This window comes from Podarcis erhardii, assembly GCF_964252035.2.
Source record: "Podarcis erhardii genome assembly, chromosome: 4".
NCBI lineage: Eukaryota > Metazoa > Chordata > Lepidosauria > Squamata > Lacertidae > Podarcis > Podarcis erhardii.
The window spans coordinates 58,023,803-58,040,065 of record NC_138508.1 but is presented as its reverse complement, the minus strand read 5'-3'; the positions used below and the strand labels follow the sequence as shown (position 1 = coordinate 58,040,065).

The window sequence follows — 16,263 nt, the reverse complement described above, 5'->3', positions numbered from 1 at the left end:
CTTTTTCCTGCCCGGCTTTAAATGCAAATACAGACATTTTCTTGGAACGGGGTACAGTTGCTGCAGCAAGGACCGGAGGCTGATCTGATTCCTTCCCAAATAAACTTTAATTTAATAATGGAACCAAGTATGGAAGAGTGAGTGACAAACCGAGACACGGCAGCTAGGAGCAGCTGCCCCTATGGAGAAATCTCCGGGGTGGGCGTATCCCGGTTGGCGATGGAAGAAGAACCAAGGGGGGGGGGGGGAGAAGCCAAGTCACCCCGCGCTGGCGCATGGCAGAGACAGCTGCACCAGGCGCGTGCGCGAAGCCTTTCCCCGCAGCCCCTGCCTTACGCGCTGATTGGTCGCCGGCGCTTGATCGTTGCAGCGGGTGGCGGGCGGCGAGGCCGTTTCCGGCGCGGGGTTGTGACGTCTTAAGCGGGGTGCCGAGGTGTCCGGCGGGCGGCCGGGCAGGGCAGCTTGTAGGAGATGGCGGAGTATCTGGCCTCCATCTTCGGTACCGAGAAAGACAAGTGAGTGGGTTCTTCCTCCCCCTGGCCTGCCCTCTCTCTCCAAGGGCGGGGTCCGGCCTACGCTTGCGGGGTGGGTGAGGGGGGTGGCGGGGCCTGTGCCAGCGCCCTGGCGGGGGCCATTCCTAACAATGGTTCCCCACGAGGAGCCCTTTTTTTCCTCGCTCTCTCGTGCGCGTGCGCGGTTCTTGGCTGTAGAAGCCTCGAGCGCGCGAAACCTCCTTCAGCCCTTGTTCCGTTGCTTCTGCTGCAAAGTGTCTGCCTCGTGCAAGCCTGAGAGGCGCTCCCTATTGGACCTTAGCGGGCGCGATACTTCCTTCCCTCACGAGCCGAGGGAGGGAGCGCGCTCGCTCGCGCGCGCGCCTGCCCGCCCGCCAACAGCCCAGGGGGCGCGCGCGCCCTTCCGGAAAAGAGCTGATGGCGGGCTCACGACTGCGAGGAATCCCCAGATCCGGGTTTTTTTCTCTGCTCTCCTCTTGGTTTTCCTAATGAGTTGAATGAGGAAGGGGAAGGGCCGGCGCTGCTAAAATGGTCGGTCTGGCAGCAGGTTCGCCGCTGAAGATCTCGTGGGGGAAATCCCCTTGTGTGTCTCCGAGACTTAACGCTTTCTCATCACGCCTAAGGAGTTTTGAAGGGGCGCAGAGTTTGTTCTGTTAGTGCAGCTACAGCCTCAGTAGAAATGTTCAAGCTGGCTTTCATGATCACACTCAAATCAATATATATATAAAAGGTACATGAGGTAGAAAACTGTACATAATATTTTAGAGGAGGAGGGTTGTGGACCTTTGAGCTGGGGACATCTGCCTTCCACTCCACATTTCTGTTCACAGGGAGAGGAGGGAAGCAGGTCTCAATCTATCTAAGCTGAAGAAACTCCTTTGCGCACTACTAAACTTCATGTCCATGCACTGATACTGGGAGGAAGCAGTAAACATGAATTTCCTAATTGGGCAGAAACAGTAAAAACCAGACCATGCAGCATGTTCTATTTTACTCTCATTGAAAGCCATTTCTGGGGGCAGCTTACTACTATGCTACCCAATTTAGTGCAGCACTGAGCAACTGAATGTCGCCAACTTGCTGCAGAAGACTCATTATCATACAAGTTGTCATACATGTTGTCACATGCCTGCCCAAACCACACTTTTCAACTTTTCTATGGTGTGGAAATAAAGCAGCGGATGTCTGCAGTTCACACCTATGATATGAATGTTCCCACCCCATCTACTATCCAACATGCCCTAGTAGTGGACAAATGGAGAGAGGAGAAAGTACCATAAGTTGAGGCAGCGCATCTGCTTGTTTTATAGACGGTCCCAGATTCAATCCCTAGCCTAGCATGTCCAGTTTGAGCTGGGAAAAGACTCCTGTCAGAAACCCTGGAGAGCTGCTGAGTGAAGACAATGGTGAACTCTAGTAATTGACAAGGATGCACATCTGCCCTCAGACCCCAACTTACAGCTTTCACCATTCTCAGTTTTAGAGAAGGCAATACTGTACTTTAAAACAGCCAATATCAATTGTAGTTGAATCATTGCTAAAATAGATATGAACTAGCACAGGAACGGAGAACACCTCTTCTAGACCTCAGGACTCCACTGCCATGCCTTGGCTGGCCCTGCTTCACAAATCAAGTGCTTTTGCCTGGCCAGAGTGTATTCTTTTGATTAATAAGCTTAGCTATAATTCCATAACTAGTTTGTATAGAAATGGTTTCAATTGATACAATTTTTGTGTCTTTTGGTTTCAGAGTCAACTGTTCTTTTTACTTCAAAATCGGAGCATGCCGTCATGGAGACCGGTGTTCTCGGTTGCACAATAAACCAACATTTAGCCAGGTTGGTGTAAATTTTTTGGGTAGAAGTCTTACATCCAATGCAGCCATGACTTTCAGAGCTCCAATCTGTGATGGTTAAATCTGAGAAACTATAAAAGTATCATGTATATATTTGTTGATTTGTCCTTGAGTTGCTATTCATTTCTTTTACTCGCCCTTTGAAATATTTTTTAAAAACTTTAATGGTTGCAGAATTTTTTTCCATAATTTTTCCAATATTAGATGTCAGCCAGTGGTAACCTCCTGGGTAATATTTAGCAACTATATAGCTGGTTTTTTATTTAAAAAATGGGCCAAATTCTCTCTTGTAAACCAGGGATAGCCAAAATGGTGTACTCCATGTGTTGTAGTGCAACTGCCATAGTCCCTGAGCACTGGCCACTACTTCCTTGGCAGGAGTAATGGGAGTTGAAGTCTAACAACTTGGAGGACACCATGTTGATTGCCCCTGGTGTAAGTGTGCATGTTTTCAAATTTAACCAAAATGCCCTGACAAAGCGAATCTGTGAAATAGCAAAAATGCACATATCCTTACATTCTAAGAGATGGTGACATTTGCAGATGTCTTCTCTACTACTTTATATTTCCACGTATAGCATGTGTGGAATTCAGAGCAATCCCTATAAAATGAGTGGGGGCTGTGTAACAGTATGAGAGCAGCATAATCAGTTTCAAAACCTTTAAAGTAGTTTGAGAATATAGGCTAGCATAAGGGTTACCAAACTGTTGTTCACAAACCATCAGTGATCCACAAGCTTCATTCAGGTGGTCCATGGTGTGCCTGTAAAAATACAATGAAAAATCATACAGCATCTAGCACAGTGCGTTATAATTGCTACAGTGGGCAGAGAAAACGTTAAGTGGTCCACCAAGACCCTAAGCCATTTTCATGTGGTCTTTGTAACCACTGGGTTAGCCTATACAGATTAAAGCTGGTTGGGATGATCACATTCAGTTTGGTTGCTACAATTTTGTTTAATTTATTTTTGAACTCTAATTTTATTTTAAAAAATATCCAAGCTCCCTTATATCTTAGCCTGCTCATCTACTTTCAAATAGTTAAGATTGACATAGTCAAAATACAAAACAAATAACTTCAATACTTAAGCATGAAGTAAAATAGAAAGAGGCAGTAAGGGAGAATGTGTTCACAGACTGACTGCTTGGGCAACTCTTAAAGCTAAACTCCTATGCAAACTTACTTGGGAATAAACGCTGTTGAACGAAGTAAGACTTTTATGAGAGTACATGTAGACGAGCAGACTGGAATAGTTTGGAACAATAGCTTGTCTTATACTTTGATCCACCTAGTATATATGCCATAATATTGTTGTGATCCACCAATTTAACATCATAGTTTGATGCTCCACTGATGCCAAGAATTTGCATGTCCTCTCCTGAATATTTAATTGTAGTAAATCAGGAGTTGAACTGAGCTGTGGTATCTGCATTTATTTGAACTTTGTAATAAGAATGCCAAAGCAGATGATTAAATGTGGCAAGCTTTTGTGGATTGTAGTTTAGGGTGAATTCCAATAGCTTCTGTGAGTGGAATCAACTTAACAACACGATTTTAGCATCCTGACTTCTGTGCAGCCCTCTTTGTGCCCCCATAATCTGCTCCAAAGTGTTGGTGAGGAGACCTGGAGTGAAGCTGGGGTTATGGGGAAGAAGAGGAAGCAGGGACCCTGTTGTTGTGCAGTTGCACAGTGTTGAATTTCAGCTTCAGTCAGGGGTATTTACATCTGTTGTCATGACTGATAGAACAGTTAAGATATCGTTATTAGGAACCCAGGATTGTTTGGAAGATTTTAACTTGCATCTTCTAGATGTGGAGGGACAATTTCTGTATCTTGCTTTTTCAATAGAATTTTGATCTTTGTCCCTCCATTATGCACACCCCATTTATATATGTGCATTCAAATACTATTTTGCAGTTAGGTCAGCTAATCTGATCTGTGACTTAAATTTAAGAGTCTTCTTTCCTGCTTACTTAAACCAAATAATTTGGCTTAATAAATTAATGTCACAATGTGTTAGGTACTGAACAAACAGTGAATATATATTGTGTTCCTACTGCTACTACTGAAATTGTTTAGTAATTCAATGTGGTTTAAAAGACTACCATGCTAGTTCCTGCCCAGCTTGCACTAAAATAGAGTTGCAGGTGAGAGAAAGTTGCAAGTACTCTCAATTTGAAATAGGCTAAAAACAGTCAACAAATGTAGATGTATTTTGTCTCTACCGTGGCTAGGGACCAGAGGTTAACACTGGCTGGTTTTATAAAAACAAAAAAGCTCTGAAAACAATGTTTTCTTTAAATACAGTTGGTTATATTAAATTTGAATGAAAGCTCATGAAAACTAACATTTTAATTAAGTAACACTGAGCTACTTACACTAATATGGACATTAAAACTCTGAGATATTAGATTACTAACTTAAACATGGTTTGTTTTTTCAGACAACTTGATTTTAAGAAGAACGATACAAATGTAAGGTTTCAAGTCTGCCTGGGCAAATCCTTCAAGTAGAAAGCACAAAGGCTGAAAGGATATTCTTTCTTTAAAGATCTGCAAACTGAACATTTAGAAACTCATATTATTTAAACAGAAGTTCCACCAAGGAAATGCTTGTTTAGAGAAATTGAAGAATCCTGTTCCTTGTGGCAGTGGCCTTTTGTTAGAAAGGCACTGCTTATTGGGGGCACCATGTAGCATTTTTTACGACCCTCCGTATTTGATAGGATTAAAATTAGACTAAATTTAGGCCCATGCTAATAAGTTACTAAAATAGTATATTGCTAATTCTCCTTCTGGGAGCTGAGCTGAGGATGCCTCCCTTGATAAGCCAATAGTACAACTTCTTGGTGAAATTAAAACTTGTTTACATAATATGACTGAGTGATATTTCAAAACATGGTGCAAATAAAAAAGAAAATAGTGTACCATTTGAATATAATTTTATATTAAGCTGTTCGCAAAAAAAGTTGTCTCTTTGCAATTGTCTATTATATGCACAGCAGCCAGTAGAATTCCCCTTTTTATTTTTTTTTCCCCGCAGACCATCTTGATTCAAAACATCTATCGTAATCCCCAAAACAGTGCACAGACGGCTGACGGCTCACACTGTAAGTCCCACAGTTGGAGAAATTTTTTTTAAGAATGGTGTAAAAGAGCCCATTCCTAAATATGAGAAAATCATGTTGGCTTCTGAGCTGCTGACATAAAGCTGTTGCAAACAGGACAAGTGACGGAACTCTTACATCAATCATTTGTCAAATGCCTATGTTATGTGCAAAAAAAAAAAAATGGTTAAAAATGATTGGGTTTTTTGGTTCAAAACTTCCCGTATAAGGACATGAGCATTAAGACATGTTCATTGTTTATAGTACACCTTAGGCATTTATCAAATGACTTGATATTTTAAAATCTGAAAACATAGGCTTTTTTGCCATATACGGTAAGTGATACTTGGGGATTTTTGGTTCACCTTAACATTCTTAGGCAATAGAGATTTCATAACAGCCTTATTATTGTGTGTTACAGTGGGATCTAGTTCCTGACAATTTTCAACCTTTCCATATGTTAAGGCTATTTATTGCTTCAGGTTCAAGATTTATGATAATAAAATGCCATTAGATGCATTTTAAATAAATGCAATAATAAGTGTTGTGAGATCTCTATTTTTTTTCCTCAATACTAGGGTGGTTCAGAAGGGTCACAAGTCAAATGGCGCATATTTCCCTCGGGAGAAAATAACATTCTCTCTTTCAGCACTGAGACTCAACTAAAAGTGATCACCACAAGGAAACCAGTTTCTTGTTAAAACTTATTTTCCATAATATAAAGTTGTTGCGTTTTGTATTTCAGACCATTGCCCTCTTGAACATTTACCGTAACCCTCAAAACTCTTCCCAGTCTGCTGACGGTTTGCGCTGTAAGTTCATACAAGTTCCTTCACTGGTTCCCTGGGCTTGATTGTCAGAGCTCAGTGTCAACTGAAGCTGGTCTACCATTTTTAGTTTAATGGAGCAAACTGATCACATTTTATTAAATGTGCCTGAAATTTTTGGTCCTTCACATATCCCATGCCCAACCCATCCCCCCAAAAAACTTGTTTCCTCTGAAACTTTGGCTACCTGCCTATTTTATGAATTTTTTAAAGGGACACATTTTAAAGTTTTCTACTCCATCCTTGCCATTGGCCTCCATCATTTTAATGTGTCCTTGCTTATATTTAATGTCACATATTACTGTTATCCAAAGGCTAGGTCAACAGCTTATTAACTTAACTCAAGCACTTATCCATCTGTTTACAGATGTTAAAATCACTTTAATTTGATCTCTCTGCATAGGTACGGTTAAAATTCCTTCCTTGCTTTAAAATCTGAAATTATGAACTGATATTCATTTATGGGAAAGTGTGGAGATTGTCTTGAACTAATTCTTAACACTTGTGTAGTTATAAACTGTGAAAATATTTGCCTACTGTACATCAGTAGAAGTAAGTGATTTAAATGGGTAAATAATTGAGCTAATCTGTCATTTGCTCTTGAAGCAGTTAAACAATGCAATAATTAAATGACTTATCGTTAAGCACAGTCTGGTATTTACAACACTATTTCTCCTAGCACTGCTAAATGATATTCAGTGTTACGTTCGTATCTGGGCATGTGCTAAAATTTCCACCAATCTGGTATAAGTAATTCATGCTGTAGCTGCATGGTTTGCTGTGGAGCTCTTTTTATTTGTCCGGAATTTACTGGCTGAACAAACATAGCAGCAAGTCTCTTTAAAATGATAGTTCAAATGTAATGTTTAAAATTTGGTCTCAGTTGAGTAATGCTGCTTGACAAATCAACAGCCTTTTGCTGTTTTAGGAATTGCATGGTTTGTTATAGTTACCTAGCAAATATTTACATTGTTTAACTATTCTGCTTTCCATATATGTCATATAGTATTATCAGTTGTGTCTAGTAGATGGTGTACTTGTTCAACCTAGTAAAACACCATCACTTAATTTGGTTTGTTTTAGTTTATGTCTTACAGGAAAATGGTTTTACCAAGTTTAAAAAAATCACATTTGGCAACAATTGATATGTGTTGAAAAACCAAAGTAGATTTTTAAAAATCTTGTTAATTACTATTTCTATTTCTGCTGACAACTGAGAAAACAGTTAGCTATTAAGCTATCTTGATATTTTGGTTTGGGACAGTTTAATCCATTTTTATCAAGCTCATAGTGTATTTTAAATGGGATTCGACATCTGTCAGTCAACATTTAGTTCCTAATGCAATAGTGTCCCTTTAAACTAAATGTAGAGTTGTAAGTGTGGTCATAGTTTAACTGAAAATAGATCCAAGAGTGGATCTCAGCTACTTTTTCTATTCATTAAAGGTGGTGGGAAACCGAATTTTGAAAATACCATAGAATTTTCCCATCCTTAAGTATTTTAGATTTATATATGAGAGGGTAAGATGCTTTCTAGAACTGCAGACCACTCAGGGTCAGATAGCTATACATATAAAGTTTTAAATTGTGCTTAATGTATGCTAAAATGCTATAGCCGTCAGTTTTTGCCATACATACTGGTTTGAAATTCATATTTATGTATTTAAAACCTCCCCTGTTTATGAACAGGTGGCCTAGATGCCTGCAAATGCATACTTAAGGGCATGGAAATAATATAGCATGACTTACTTTAAATATTCTGAAAAATGTGAAGACTGAATTAGCTTTTGGAGCAAAATTGGGTTCCTTTCCCCTGTCAGTAAACCTAGTTTTGCTAATTTGAAGGAAGTAGAAACATGTTAACTTAATATTGCGTTCAGTAAAGCATATGAATTGTGAACAGCTTTAATTAGCAAACTAATTATAGTGTACGTGGTCAGACTCTAAGGGATGCTGCTCTGTTGTCGTAAGGTATTCAGCAACAGAAGTGGGGGACATTTTTAGTAGTTCCATTTACCCACTAAAATCCCTACCCCCCAAAAAACCCTGCACCAGAGGATTGGGGAACCCTCAAGCACATTTGGAGGGAGGGAATCCTGCTTGAGAAAGAAGGATTTGCTGAAAATTTCCTTCTTCCCTGTTCAGAGATGCCTGCTGTCAGTAGAGCAACACCTGTTGGATTCCACTGTTTGCTTTTAGAATAATTTTAAAATTAAATTCCCTTATACAGTATTTTATTTCTCCCCTTATTTGAATCCTAGTACATTCTTCAAAGGCTGTTCATGAAAATCTGGTGCACTAAAATTAAGATAGTTGGAGCTGGGGGCGGTTGCATTCTGTATCAGATCAGTTTCCTTAGATTTAAACCATTCTCCATGGAAGTGTGTTATCTATCAGGTTACTGATTAAAACTATTAAGAGATTGTTGTGATTGTTTTTTCTTTAGGGGCTTGGCAGAACTGTTTATGGTCTACTCCTAATGGTTAGCTACATATTACGTATTTTTTACTCCAGTAGACGGCTTCTACTTACTTTTCTACTTACATAAAGTATTTTTAATGTGCTCAGAGTCCTTTGCCTTGTTTGAGATTAGATTCTAATTAATATGGCTTGGTATTTGCAGGTGCTGTGAGCGATGTTGAAATGCAGGAACATTATGATGAATTCTTTGAGGTATGTTACACTGAGTGCTTTGAAAATTTTATATAAATGAGAACATCAAGCACAGTTAACATTATAAGCTTTGAAGTTTATCTTAGAGCAAAAGATGAACAAAATTATGCCAGATACTCTTCATCAGCAGGAGGGGAGTATTTGAAATTCTTTGTTCCTTAGATTCATCTTAGTAAAGTTTATCTGGCGTAAGTAATAATTCCCTGTAACAAGCAATAGATTATGGGGAAACGTAATGAGCAATATCCAGCTAGTGTCCCTGAGGGCATTTCTCAAGCCTGTAGGCCCCACCAGACCACTTTGGACAAACCACACACCAAGATTCTTTGACATCAGGCATCAAAAAGTTCAAGCTGTGGTTGCAAAGGAAGAATTGGGAAACTACTTAAACCAGATGTTTTCAACCTTTTTGAGTCCATGGGTCCCTTGAGCAACTTCCTTCTTTTTGTGGCACCCCTGTGGGGCTCAGGACCCCAGTTATGTCACCCCTTGCCTGCAGAGCCAGCAGCCTCTCACCCTTTTTTGAACACCCTCCCTTCTGGAGTGTTTCCTTAGTCTCCTCTCTCCTTTCTTTGGGAGTCGTCCAGGTGGCTGCAGCTCCCGCCCCTGTTCTCTGAGCTGCCCCACCCCACACCAAAGAGAGTTGCCTCCTCACATCGCCCCACAGGGGCCTGGGCAGAGGATGCCCCCAGCCTTAGTGGCCTAGCGGAGACTGGCCAAAGGTGAACATGCACCTTACCTTGGGAGGCCGCAGTGGCAGAATTTCAAATACTCCCCACCCCTGAACAAAGTCAGGGTAGACCCATTGAAAGAAATGGGCTTAAATTACTTAATTTTAATTCATTGAATCTGCTCTGAGTGTTAATGACACAGGATATCGCCCATTTTATTTTTCAGTCTTCAGTTATTTTAGTTTCAGTTGTGTAGTTTAATTTTGAATTCTTATTTGTTAAAAGCTATTTATGTCCTACCTTTCTGGATACAAATGCTTCCAAGGTGGCTTACAAGTAACATCAAGATGCAGTCTTTGAAGCCATCATAAACAATATCAATATATAAACATATAAAATTGTCACGATTTCCCATACAGGGCAGTTGGTGGTAGATGGGGAAGAGAGCAGTTAGGTCAAACAGGCTCTCAGGTCTGCACCTTCCTGCTTTCTTCTGAAATCCTTCTCAACAAGACATCTAGTGGTAGATGGCCCTGTGGGGGGAAGAGGGATAGAGCCATTGCCAAACCCTATGTAGCCAAGAAAAACAGATTAAATGCCAAGTTGGTGATGTATAGGCTTGCTAATCCATCTAGTTTAGATCAAATTAACACTCATTTTTTCTTCATTTAGGAGGTCTTTACAGAGATGGAAGAAAAATATGGTGAAGTAGAAGAGATGAATGTCTGTGATAATCTTGGAGATCATCTGGTTGGAAATGTATATGTAAAGGTAAGATATAAAAAGTCCACAACTGCTGATCAAAATATTTAAATGTCTTGCTTTGTATATTTGAAAAGTAACTAGCAGTCTTGAATAGTTAGGCTATGTGTATAGCATAAATATTAATGAATACTTTCAAATGAAACCTATTAAGCCCAGCAAGAAATGTAAATAAAGAAATGTGGTGAATGAACTAAAATGCTATCTCCCTTATCTGACTGTCTGCTTTGTTTCTATTTCCCCCCAATATCACACTCGCCATGTCTGTAGACACTTAATCCTCTTAATTGTAGAGTGCTGCCGACCTAGCAGTTCGAAAGTACGTCAAAGTGCAAGTAGATAAATAGGTACTGCTCCGGCGGGAAGGTAAACGCCATTTCCGTGCTCTGCTCTGGTTCTCCAGAAGCGGCTTAGTCATGCTGGCCACATGACCCAGAAGCTGTACTCCGGCTCCCTCGGCCAGTAAAGCGAGATGAACGCTGCAACCCCAGAGTCGGTCACGACTGGACCTAGTGGTCAGGGGTCCCTTTACCTTTACAATGGAGCAACAAATGTTTAGAACGACTTTTCAGATTGGGATTCATATATGGAACTTTTGTACATGTACTCTCCCCTTCCCTGCATTTTAACATTACAAAGTAATTGGTTCTTGTATCTTAACTATCCCTGATTCAGGTCCAGCCTGGGGAATTTTCCTTTTTTTATTCTCAAAAGTATACACTTAACGCCAGGCATTGGTCAGCACTATAGCTACTTAAAGTGGTTGTTAAATTGTGTGATTCTGTCTAGGATTTTCCAACAAAGAAAATGTAGTTTACTAAAATTATTATTATGACATAGGAAACTATTAGGCAAATCTAAGGAACATCTAAGAAAAAAACTAGAAAAAGCAAAATAAAAATAGCCACTGAAGTGCAGTTGGATAGTGAACTAATGGTGCTAAAAATGACCTAAGTGTTGCTGGAGTATATCTTGGAATGGTAGCTGCCTCATCCACTTGAATAAGCAGGGTTTATTAAAATCTTTTCAGCTGACACTGGTGAAAACATTTCCCAATTCATTCTTTCCTTGGACAGGCAAAACTAGACACAGATGTGTGCCCCTCTATTTATAAATATGCTGCTACTCAAACCATTTTTTTTGCTTTCATATTCCCTTCCCTGACCAATACATTTGGGTCCAAGATACTTTGGTTATTGTTGTCAGAATACAGTACAATGAAACTGTTAATTGTATTGTTATTGTCAGTCAACATTGAATACAGTATCTAACTTTACTACAAGCAACTGGTACATTTCTATAATGGACAGACTACATTTAGTTTACTTCATATGAACATATATTGGTTCTTTTTTTTTCCTTTTTAGAAATTTAACAAAGAGGATTTTTTAAAAAAGGATTATCAATAAAAATGTAAATATGACAAAAAATGAATGGTATATGAAGAATAATGATACCTTTCAGGGACACATTAAGGATATACAGTAATCTTGATTCTAATAAAAGTATATCATGTTCTGAAAGAATTCTGCCCTTATGCATTGATATGCTATTGACGTGCTGCTTGTGTCCCTGTCCCCGTCCCCCCGAAACATGCTTCCTTACTATTTCGCTAAGACTACGTAAATGAATCTTTTGTGCTTTCCTAATTTTCATGTTGGCACTGAGAATCATGTCAGTTCCTAGTAATATGTAAAAGTGGAGACTTCATTTTTGTAAACTTAGCCTTCTTTTTTCCAGTTTCGACGTGAAGAAGATGCAGAAAAGGCAGTGATTGACCTGAACAACCGCTGGTTTAATGGGCAGCCAATACATGCAGAGCTCTCCCCTGTGACAGATTTCAGAGAAGCTTGCTGCCGCCAGTATGAAATGGGGTGAGTAAACTGTTTTCTGCTGTCTCCATTTTTGAGGTGATTTGGAAATGCTTTTTTGTGTTAAAAAATCATGAGTGACAGGACACTGCTTCATGGTTTTGAATCCTGATTTGCCCTCTGTGAATGGACATATTCCCTCCATTCACAGAGGGACCTGGGATCCAGTAGAACAGGCTTCCTCAAATTGCCCGCCAGATGTTTTGGGGGCCTACAACTCCCATGATCCCTGGCTAGCAGGACCAGTGGTCAGGGATGATGGAAATTGTAGTCTCAAAACATCTGGAGGGCTAAGTTTGAGGAAGCCTGCAGTACAGATTCCTGCTGTACTACGGGACAGGAACAGCATTTTTTTAAAATTCCCCAGCTCCCTGCAATGCCTCTCCATTGCTGTCAAGGTTCCCCAGCTCAACATAGCAGATTTTAAAGGGGATGCATGAGGATTAGGCGATCAGCAAGAACCGCTACCCTCTTCTGGCAGGAGCATCCTGTTAGTGGAACACCACTCATAGAACAGTCCCGCCAGCAGAAACTTTGTTAGAATCTAAGCCAATAGCATTTCCTTAATCATCATCAAAAACCTTGCGTTGTTGTTTTTTCCCCCTCAAGGGAGTGTACACGAGGAGGTTTCTGTAACTTTATGCATTTGAAACCCATTTCTCGAGAATTGCGACGTGAGCTGTATGGCCGCCGCCGCAAGAAGTAAGTGCTTGTTGTTCTTTTATATTAAAAAAACTTCAATTTTTAAAAATGTGTGTTTTTCTACAATGGGAGAACTTGTAGGTAAGCTAGGTGGTGCGATACTACCAAATTTGTCACAGCTTATGAAGATGAAGACTGATGCAAGTACCAGCAATTCATGGTTTTCATGTTGCTTCCCATCCCATTTCAGTTGAATGCAAGTAACTTTAGCAAACTGAAAACTGAATGCAGTGGCTGACAAGCTGAGCTATTAAATGTTGGAGCAATAAATGTGCACTTGTTAAATTGCTGATATTGTGCTTTTTCTTAAGAATTGTACCTTAGGACTGATAATGATGGGCAATAGTGCCCTACTTCATGCAGAGTACATAAATGTTGCAATAAGGAGTCTCTTACTGGGTGATAGCATGAATTGCTATTGTTATACCCCACCTTTTCCCCTGACAGGGACTCAGTGGTGGCTTACAGATAAAAATAAGAACAGCTATAAACATAGGGGGAATTAATTTTTAAAAACAATTAAACATTGATAGAAATATATATAATATATTACAGCCATACAAATATATTTATTTAATACTGATGTGCAGGTTAGCAAGGCTGGAGCAGGATTGAGCACAGGTGATTGGTTTTGCAATACAGCTCTAGTAAAAAGATTGCATTGGGTTGCAAAGGTGTGAGTTCAAGACTGAAATAAGACACTGGTAAAAATGTTGATTTATGCAACTTTAACCACAGGTTGAAGCAGTTCATTCATCAACTTAATTAGGGTGTTCCTGTTCTCCCATTAACACTTCTAAATATATTTGCAGGAGTCTGGTATGAAGTTGTTTTCTCTTATTTGAGTTGTAAATATGGTATGCATCTGTAGCTTACAAATGCTAGCTCTCATAATTCTAGCTGAGGTGGCCTTTTCCCTCCTCAAACGACCACAGGGCTAAGGAACATCTTGAGCTAGTGTTGTAACTTGTGTTGACCAGTTTGTTACATAATTCTAATCAGTGCTTATTGTTTAAATATTTCTATGTAAGCAGCTTTGTGAAGTTTGCCTAGAAAAGTGATACATAAAGTATCTTTCAATATTTATTTATTATTTAAGTTTCATTTGAAATCAGTGCTTCATTCTGAAAAAAAAAATCACAGTGAACTTTTTAATCTCTTTAATTGCCACCTACCACTGTTTAAAACAAAAAAGCAATCATAAGCGATACCCAAGTATGACTCACTGAAATCAATGGCCTTAAGTTGTTATTATTTATTAAATTTCTATACCGCCTAAGTTACTTAGTCCATTGAGCAACATCCAGTGTCACACCAGCAAATGTAACATGAGTCCTGTTCCTCCCTTCCTGCTGCAGGTCCCATGGGGGAGGGAAGGAAAAACAAGTCTCATTTGTGCAAGTAGAAGTGTTGCACAAGTGTGACTCCACAACTGGAAACCAGCCATTGATGTCAATGGGTCTGCTCAGAGTTTGACTGATGTTGGATATCACCTGTTTTGTCAGCGAAAAGTTAGTCAGTCCCCCAAAGAAATTCCAGGGATTTCTCTGGAGTTTGCACATCTTCTCCATAATGCAAGAGGAAGCTCCATCTGCTTTTCCCAAGTTTAGCTGTATCCACAGCTCTACAAATACTGCCTTTGAGGGATCAGATCTGTTATATAATTAGGCCAGAACATGCTGGTTTAAAACCTGAATGGGTCAAAGTAGTAGTACATAATTGGGAACTACTTGTTTGTCACCTGCTACCCGTGCTTGGTAAAATGCTCCTCTCTAAAGGATAATTCATAATGTAGTTGCATAAGTTTTGAAATGTTAGAAAAGGACGTTGCAGAATATTGCAGCACACAAATTCTGTATTTTCCTTGCATCTGGTTACCCTCCTCTATGTGGACCACTTCCACGAGCTGATAAATACATAGTAATATTTATATACAGCATAGCATATGCACAGGCTCTTAGATGTGAATCCAATTCTAGCACACATCATATTGGGACAAATGTTGTTGGGTCTAGCACTGCTGCCTCTGATGTAGCTCAGCTGGATGATGGCAGGGCCTGGGGGAAGGTAGGAGCCAGGAATGGAAACCAGCAAGGTCTGTGTTGGCACAGCCATCTTAATTATGCTTGCCCTACAATTAATTGTTGTATGCTGGGGGGCAGGGCAGTAACAATCATGTTTGATATTGTACTTGTAACCTGCCCTAGGGACTAAGAAAAGAAATCTAATAAAGAATAAGAATTAGGAAGTGGCAAGAAGGGGGCCACTGAGGGCAGTTTGCTTATTTACATGTTGCTTTCCCAAAGGGTGAAGACATTTACTAAATATTGAAATACTCTTTGACCTGTTAAAATTGCCTAATGTGTGTGTTCTGTTGTTGCCGTATTCTAATGCAGCTATATTTGGCTGCAAACAAGACTCTACACCCTTCACCTCCATCCATTTGGAAGAGGGCAATTACTTACCAGGACCAAAGCTCTGGTCTCCTAGGTTACTAACAAAAAGTATGGGCAGCACAGTTTTAGTATTCAAAAAAGCAGACTCTTGCGTAAAAACCTTGAACAAGTTTTTTTTTTTTTTTTAAGGTTTGTATTTGAGCAGTTGTTGCTTACATAGTCTTGATGCAAGGAGAAATGTGAGAAAGTTTTTCACTGTGCTCATTTTTTTCTACCAGGCATAGATCCAGGTCAAGGTCCCGTGAACGTCGCTCTAGATCCAGAGATCGTGGTCGCGGAGGTGGAGGAGGTGGTGGTGGTGGTGGCGGCGGTGGTGGCCGAGAGCGTGATAGAAGGCGGTCAAGAGATCGTGAAAGATCTGGACGATTCTGAGCCATGCCATTTCTACCTTATCTGTTAGAAAGTGTTGTAGTTGATTGACCAAACAAGTTCATAATGAAAACTTTTTTTAAAAGATGGGCTTCTGAATAAAAATTTGTAGTGATACAGTTTTCTTTGCGTAACTGATTTCTTATGGAAAAAAATATTTCTTTGACCTTGATGAATGATTTGGGTGGGGTGGGGATTGCTATGTACTGCAGAAGAGCTGGTTTTTACATTTGGATATGCATTAAATTGTTCATGTATATAATACAAAATATTATATACATTAAATTGTGCATAAGCAGTTACTCATTTAAGTTTCCTTCTTTTGTTATGCTTTCTGCTTATTTAGGTTAGCGTAGGCACCTCTAAATGAAAGCTGTGAAGGAGCATTTCTTTACTCGGACAAGATGCTTAGTTATATAAATCTGTATGTTTATTTGTTACTAAGAAATCTGTTCTC

General features: G+C 39.8%; 1 protein-coding gene across 4 annotated transcripts; it reads left to right on the top strand.

The window, feature by feature from the left end:
- The first annotated feature begins 356 nt into the window (after positions 1–356).
- On the top strand, positions 357–15,928 carry U2AF1 (U2 small nuclear RNA auxiliary factor 1). 4 transcript variants are annotated; one of them, XM_081858634.1, is made up of 9 exons: positions 357–515; positions 2,263–2,350; positions 4,813–4,843; positions 5,412–5,478; positions 8,926–8,975; positions 10,319–10,417; positions 12,149–12,282; positions 12,889–12,981; positions 15,656–15,928. In XM_081858634.1, the coding sequence occupies exons 2-9, from the start codon at positions 2,304–2,306 to the stop codon at positions 15,807–15,809; spliced, it is 675 nt and encodes a 224-aa protein (XP_081714760.1). In that variant the 5' UTR covers positions 357–515; positions 2,263–2,303; the 3' UTR covers positions 15,810–15,928. The 4 variants fall into 4 exon arrangements, with proteins under 4 accessions (XP_081714760.1, XP_081714758.1, XP_081714759.1 ...); XM_081858632.1 differs by lacking the exons at positions 4,813–4,843; positions 5,412–5,478 and adding an exon at positions 6,221–6,287; XM_081858633.1 differs by lacking the exon at positions 4,813–4,843.
- The last annotated feature ends 335 nt before the right edge of the window (positions 15,929–16,263 follow it).